Source organism: Olea europaea, chromosome 14 (assembly GCF_002742605.1).
Source record: "Olea europaea var. sylvestris chromosome 14, O_europaea_v1, whole genome shotgun sequence".
NCBI classification, from domain to species: Eukaryota; Viridiplantae; Streptophyta; class Magnoliopsida; order Lamiales; family Oleaceae; genus Olea; species Olea europaea.
Genome location: NC_036250.1, coordinates 15,999,416 through 16,007,328, shown reverse-complemented (window position 1 = coordinate 16,007,328; position 7,913 = coordinate 15,999,416). Strand labels below are relative to the sequence as shown.

At 31.0% G+C, this 7,913-nt stretch overlaps 1 protein-coding gene across 2 annotated transcripts; it reads right to left on the bottom strand.

The window, feature by feature from the left end:
* Window positions 1-11: 11 nt before the first annotated feature.
* On the bottom strand, window positions 12-1,033 carry LOC111409316 (phosphoenolpyruvate/phosphate translocator 1, chloroplastic-like). Of its 2 annotated transcripts, none has more exons than XM_023039352.1 (2): window positions 579-1,033; window positions 12-279 (listed from the first exon to the last, which is right to left on the bottom strand). In XM_023039352.1, the coding sequence occupies exons 1-2, from the start codon at window positions 951-953 to the stop codon at window positions 277-279; spliced, it is 378 nt and encodes a 125-aa protein (XP_022895120.1). In that variant the 5' UTR covers window positions 954-1,033; the 3' UTR covers window positions 12-276. The 2 variants fall into 2 exon arrangements, with proteins under 2 accessions (XP_022895120.1, XP_022895119.1); XM_023039351.1 differs by having other exon boundaries at window positions 23-310; window positions 579-1,018.
* Between the last annotated feature and the right edge of the window lie 6,880 nt (window positions 1,034-7,913).

Genomic DNA, 7,913 nt, shown 5'->3' with positions numbered 1-7,913 from the left:
TTATTATTATTATTATTATTATTATTATTATTATTATTATTATTATTATTATTATTAACACTTTCAAATCATGCTTTATAGATTATTATTGAAGTTTCTACACAGACTAAACTCCTGAATTTATGACTTTTTATGACAGAACAAGACCTAAATATTAAGAAAATATGTTAGTACACGTAAATAATACCTGAGATCTACTAATCTTGGGTTTAGGGTGGAAATTCAACGTCCACATTAACAAAACAAGCACTGTCCCACACCCAAACTGGAATGCTGTTACTGTTAATGCAAATGGATAAACCTTCAGAACCTGTAACCAACTATTTGCTATTACAAATATTATAAATCATGTTATTAAACAAATATGTATTCGGGACGACACTGTAAATCCTCCGGTTATCTCTACATTAATGTAATTATTCAAAACAACTTTAGTTCAGCTGTCCTTGTTCGACTTCTTTTACTGATATCACACCATTCTTTTCTAAGTGTCTTTTTCGAAGTAAGGAGAATTAAAAGAAAAAAAGAAAAATTAAAGGATCAAATAAATAAAGACAAACAGAAAGAAGAAAAGGGACCTGTTTGTTGTAAATGTTGAAGTAGATGTTTAGTAGATACCATACTGCAAACATTGATCCAAGCTGCAAAGTCTTGAACACGCCATTGCTATTTCCAGCCTCACTTACACTTTCAGGAACTGCGGCCGATGACTTAACCTTGAACTCGAGTGATGTTTGAGTCTCAGACAACGATGTCGAGCATTTTTTATTAAAACACCAAGTAGAATATAGAGAGACAACATTATGGGACGATTTGACGAATGATTTTGTAGAGTTACCACGCAAAACTGCTCTATATTCGTTGCTGAATCTGTAGCTGATTTTTCTAAATGGAATTTTTGTAGACTTGGTGACTGGTTTGAAAGGAGATAGAGCCAATGCATAGTTTTCCATTTTTCCTTTTCTTCCCGATTCTTGTCAAGAAAATTAATTGATCGAACGTGTTGGCCTTATAAAATTCATGTTTGTACTTGTTTAAATTGACGGCTGGCATTGTTCCATGGGTCAGAATGACTTGGTATTAAGGAACTGTTCCAAGTGTAAGACATTTTTTCATGTTTCCTGTCTAATTACTTTATGATTGACCAAATATTGAAAATTTAAGGTAATAAGTTCGATGAAATCCAACCTAAAAGATTATTTCGTTCTTGATAATTATTTATTTAATTCGTGAATAGNTTCTAAATAGAAATTAAGAGAAAGAAAAATAAGAAAACGGGAGTACTTAAATGTAAATATTATGATAATAATAAATGTTTTCTCTGTGTTTTTTATAAACCTCAAGTGATGTTTCTGTAATTTACTCGTTAGGTGAGGAGTATGTTTCATTGGACTTAGTGAGCTGGCTCCTCTTTATGCTTGGAAGCTTATGGTTTCATATTTTATTTCACTCCTCAATGAGGGTTTTTTTTCACCCTTCTCTTATGGTAATACTTCGCTATGGCTATAAAGTAGTTCTTAATTTCTTAAATAATTTATTAATCAATAAGTAATTTTGAAAAATAAGTAATTTTAACTTCGCTTTAGTCACAATCAAATGTTGTCAATGTTATTTAATATGGTAGCATAGCAAGAAAAGGGTCCGAGTTCAAGTTTCAGTGTTACTCATTTTTAAAAGAAATTTGTCTTAGATATTGATTAATAAAAAATGAGTATTGTGCTAAAGGTGTGTTAAATACATAAGCTAAAAAACGAAAATATGCGTCACTTTTAGAATGGTGAATACACTAGTGGAGTTTGTGCAATAATAGAGAAGTTTGGATTAGTACTATGTGGTGGTTATGGTTTTGGACCATTTCACTTTGATGATTTTGTGTTCCAAATTTGCTCAACAAAAAGGTGTGGCATGGGATGCTTCCTTCAAGCCGCCTTTGTGGACCTTAACCAATACCTCCGTATGGGTGAAGATGACCATTGTCTGTTCAAATTGGCCTTTTCATAGGAGTCAAAAATGGCAAATAACATGCCGACGGTTTTAGGTTATTAAGGCGGTCCAGAACTTATCCAAACCTTTTTTTTTTTTTTTCTAATTTTTAAATGGCATAAAAACATTTTTTGTCTCCTGAGCTAAAATTCACTATGTTAGTCGCTCTATCGGACACTCTACAATATAAGGATGATTGACAACATTCGAGTGTTAAATTTAATGCCAATTGATGTGTGATAAAACCTAAAATAATAACTGTTAGAATTCATCGTTTTGAAATTAGAAGTTAATTCAAAATTCACTTCGTTTAACCCTTTTTTATGCAACGGAAAAAATTAACGACATCTAAAGGGGTGAATTTGATAAAAGATAAGTGACTAATAATGAGCAAAAGATGTTTGTGATCATTTGCGACATGAATGTAAGTTGATTGCCACATATTTAATTCATTCTTAAACAAATTTTTTTTCATGCTTTTCCCGAAGGTCTGGAGAAAGCTGCAATCAAGAGGATTTCCCTAATCCTCAAACAAAAATACCACCACCAGTATTATTATTATTATTATTATTATTATTATTATTATTATTATTATTATTATTATTATTATTATTATAATAAATTTTGGCGTCCCTAAATCATGAACATTTTGACGATAAGGTTCCAAATCCATTTTTGGCAACTTAGTTCCCTTACCTAACTTATGAGGTGACTGTTAGCCTTAGTTAAAAAATAAAATAAAATAAAAATTGTTAATTTGACAGTTAAAACCTATTTTGGTTTAAAATAACCACTGTACCTTTTGTTTGAATTAAAACAAAGAAATAATTGTTCAAAGGTTCGGAGACTAGCAGGAAATTTTCCTAATAAAAACTATTATTATACAAAAAATTGTCGGGAAAAAAAAATAAAAAATAGGAAAGATTATACACAAGAACTGAATTGCAAAATTAGAGAAGGATATTAGTCGTTTAGTGTCACAGCCACCAATGCGCATACCGCCAATGACACAGTTTGGCACGGTATGTTATCAGGTATACTCAACCAGCCAGTCAAGTTGTCTCGCCTTCACGACCTTCATATATATGGAAAGAATTTGCAGTATACTTTAACATAAATTTCAGTTCAAGATTCTTACTTGAAAGAATGAGAATTTCAAAATCTTGATTTTTCAGCACTTCTATGGTCGTAATCTCAATAACAATTGAAGAAGATTATTATCCACAACCAAAGCACCAAATTGTGAGTTTCCATGTCAAAAATATGGTTCGAGGCACATTTCAATTTTATTGTAATTTTCTATGTGAATTTCACCATTTCTCCCTTCTTTTACTTTCATCTCTTGTCCTAGACAATTATTGGAAGTTAAGGGAAGTTGAATAAAGGTTGACGGAAGTTGTGAGTTCGAAATCAATTCAAACAATTCTCTACAATTCACTTTAATGTTTTGCGGGTCACATTACTCCACATGGGCGACCCACACCCACATGATGAACTTGACCTGAACTGTAATTGACAACAAATATCATACATTAAATCATTTTCAAGGTCTATCACACAAAAAAATTTATACGACAAATAGGTCTTGCAACCAAAAAGTACATATTTGAGCTGACGGTATAAACAATTTAGGGGTATATGTTAGCTCTACTAGAGGAACATCACATCTCACTACATCTGAAAATCATTTTCCAATTAATTCTAGTATTTTCAACTCCTCAATTTTTGGCGGAACATACCTTAACTCCACATTATTTTTTTTTTATTCACAATTGTGTTTTACACCTTAAATGACTAACATAATAATCTGGCTTGTGAATACGAAAAGAAATGTTGGTCAAAATGGTTTTCTTTTCCTACTTGAATCCTTCAAATTTTAAATCCACTACTTTCCCACAAGTCCCATCAAATCGAATTAATCATAATAATTAGTAACATGCTAACGTGGCAACGCTAAAATGAAATCTTGAAAAACAATCAAAAGGCATAAGGATGTATATGAGGTTATATAAACATCAAAGTTTCACACAATAAGGAAGCGGGGATTTGTTCATTCATTTACCAAGAATCGTGAAGTTTTGACAGCCCCTCTATCATTAGATTAGAATATTTCCTTATAGTTCAAATAGGTATTTAAAGGTTCATTACTTTAGTTTAGGGCCTTAGTTTGTAACCATGATTGAAAATTCGTTGACCCACAGGAAATATTTGCCGTAAAAGCACACATTGTATGAATAAGTGCTACGATATTTTCTCCACTTTAAGGCGTATGTCATATTCTTTAAAAATAGATAAAATCATACGAATCCTAGTTTAAGTATTCCCTAGTACTTAATTTGAGTTCTTATATTCAATCCCCCAAGTAATCTCAATCAACTACTAAACAGGTTTAATGGATAACATAATCCATTCGATTACTTACAATAATTTCATCTTATTTTATCAATGTGAGTGGACCATGTACATGACACAATCACTTTGTCTCATCTTAGGATATCCTAAAATTTTTTGAGGTGATTATTCATGTGAGTAGGTCAATCTCAACTTGTTTGACGTACTTTATATGTGTATATAAATCATAATCTGATAATCACAATAATAGATTATAGATGAAATAAAAATTGTTCATCTATTGCATATGAAACTCAATCAAGAGTTTTCAATTGCACAAAATATCATATTCTATACAGTTCTAGAGGTTTAAAATTACCAACAAATATGTCTCTAGACATCTTAAAAGTATGATGATTACATATCATCATTTGCATAGGTATATCACAAAGACACTTTCTTACCTAATGTCTCTCGTAGAAATATCAATGAGTGTTTGATTCCATCATAATACTTGGGATCCTCATACATGTGATAGTTACTTAATTATCATGGATCTCATATTTGGAACCAGTATTATTATATATTCAATACATCTATTCCAAACAATTTCTTATAATGCTAAGATATATACTACAAGATCTTCCCTTGACAAGTTACAAGTTATTCCCTCAATAACAAATGCAATAACTAATAGAACCCTTTAAGTGTACATTGGTAAATACAGACTGCATCCATGGCATGATAAGTGTTAGAGAAAGTATACACCATAGCATACTTCAAACATCTAACCATATTGGATTATGGTTCTTTGGATTTTTGTGTGCTCATAAAGTCCTTGGACATACATGAAAATTCTATGTTTAGGGAATGGGGTCAAAAAGTAATGCTAAAATGCAATCTTTAGTTTCGAGATTCTAAATGCCATGCCCATCTCCATGTTCGTACATGTATTGCGCCATTCTACCAACATTTGCTGCAATTGCAATAAAAGCTTTGAGTCTGCAGCAATTTGTGTGTGGAGCTTCATTCAATTTTTTTCCACGTCTTGTGTATCAAAAACTTGAAATGTTTTGCGTGCTTCGTCTTCGGAAGCACCAATTTCATTCATGTAGCATTTTATTGATTTAAGAATGTCACCTCTTTTCAACTAGTCTTGTATTAAGAAAACGAAATAAAAGAACAATTAGTTAAAACACAATATAAGTAGATGTTGAAGGTATAACTTAAAAAACAATGGGCTTATAAACATTAGTATAATTATGGCTTGCAACATATTTACTAATGATGTTCCTAAATCATCGGCAAGCCTTAAAATGTTTGCGGGTCGGTGAATTAAATCGAGATAACTTTGCAAGTACTGAACGGCCTCCTCCTCTATAGGATTGGTAATAGATAAAAAAGCATTTAATGGTGTCATTGGAGCTCCAATTGAAATATATGTAGTTTACACTTTGCTTCTTGTAAGTACGCTTTACATAAATCTGTCCATTCTCAATTCCTGCAAAGCACATCAGTATATCTATATTCCCTATCGTACCTTACAATAATTGTTATGAAGTACTATCTGTTTGAGTGTTTCTCTCGAAATCAATAAAATTCACAATCAATCCAATTAGTGATCTAGTAATTGAAAAGTCATTAAATCATATAACAATGATTCAAAAATAAATACATATTGAACGTCAAATTATTGAATTTAAACTAAATATCATAATAAAGGTTCATCAACATTTTAGTAATTAAAACTCTAGCCTAGCATTTCAAAATCAAAAGAAAACATATTTAATTGGAAGAATATAACTCGAAATTTAGATTGATAAAAGAGACAAAGAAGAATCTTGAATCTTTTCAATGGTTTCTTGATGAATCTTCAATACAACTTCTTGTTGTCTTTTCAAAAATAAGGTTGAAACTTCAATTTTTTTAAACTTGTAATCGCCCTTTAATTCTCACAAGAACAATGTATTGGCCTCTCTTTGATATGTTAATTGATGAATTTTGCTATATAAGATATAAATGAGAGGTGTATCTAATGTATTCTACTTTTGGGTATCTATAGGAGTTGGAAATTGGTTGAAAATCACATCCAAATTGGTTTCGAAAAGAGTTCCAATCAAATGAGGAAAATACCTTCCCATGCTCGTGTTTTTGTTTCTACACAGTCGTCAATATATTTGTCATAACTTTCTTTTCCGATATTTGAGGTGGTTTTAAGTGTATTGGAAAGCTATCTCAAAGGCTATAGCTTTGTTAGAAATTGAATTTTTCCAATTCGAATATTTATTATGCCAAAAATGGGTCTCAATCATCGACTAAAAATCTGGAATATAACTTAAGTGATTGGAAATTGATTTGTGGTAATACTTTGATCGTATTTTATTCCTTTTTGACTTCTAATTTCATCCAACTGACTCCTAGCAATCTTCAAAGTACCACCTTGTGGTCCGAGTCAACTATTGGATATTTGAAATTTGGTCATTGAACCTTGGATTTCACCTTTTTTGGCTCATTTCTTCTAATATAAAGTTCAATAATCAAGTTTCTCCTAATAAAGGAAATATACACAAGATTAGGCTATAGTTTATCAAAAGAACATCAAAATGTCAATATTTTAAAGCCTGAATAATTGTATAAAATACACTTATCAAGCACCTCCAAACTAGATATTTGTTTGTCCCCAAATAAAACTATAACATAACTGTACGAACGAACGAACGAACGAACAAACAAACATGCAGCAAAATTTTAATTAGATAACCTGTTGTTTTGTCTAAAATTGAAATCATTGTATTATATTTATAAACAACTTTAAGGTCACAATACCAAAATCAATATTTACCTCTCCAATGCAAAATTGATGTGTGTATGTGAAGAATTAAGTCAAACATCATAAATTAATAGGTTGTTCCAATCTCCGACTCTCGATAGTCAAATTTTTCCTTTTCATCACTTTTTAAGATTCACACACCACAAACTTGTTCATTTTTCTTTTTTCTCTTTTCCCTATGTGTGATCTAAGGTTAAATCTTTATACTAACTCCTCACCTTCTCTAGTTTAGATGGATCCCACTAATTGCAAATCAATACTTTAATAAATAACGATTTTCCAAATTTTGATTGCATCACCCTCCATAACTCAACTAGGTTAATAATCTGTTGTCAATGATCTAACTCTCTTAAATGTGTTTGAGGCATAACCAATGCATGTTGTGCATCTTCTACTTCATGCACAAGCTTTTTTCAGTTTTTTTTTTTTTCAATGTCACTTATTTTATCTGCTCTTTAGTAAACTTTTAAAATGACCATTGTAATAAGCTTTTGATCGATGACTCCTGAGTTAGATGGTCATAGGTTATCTAGCTTTAAATACCATTACAGGCTTAATCACTCAAGTCGTAGAGGCTACATAGAGACTTTTCACAATGAGATAGCTCTTTTCTACGTAATGATTAGTACAATGCTCTTTATTAAACACTTATTCTAAAAAATCGATCCCTGACTTAACATTTTCACCTAATTTTCATCTGGTAAGTGTTCACAAAATAATATTTTGATCTAAACCTGGAAATGTACGGTTCGCGACAAGTAATAAAGTA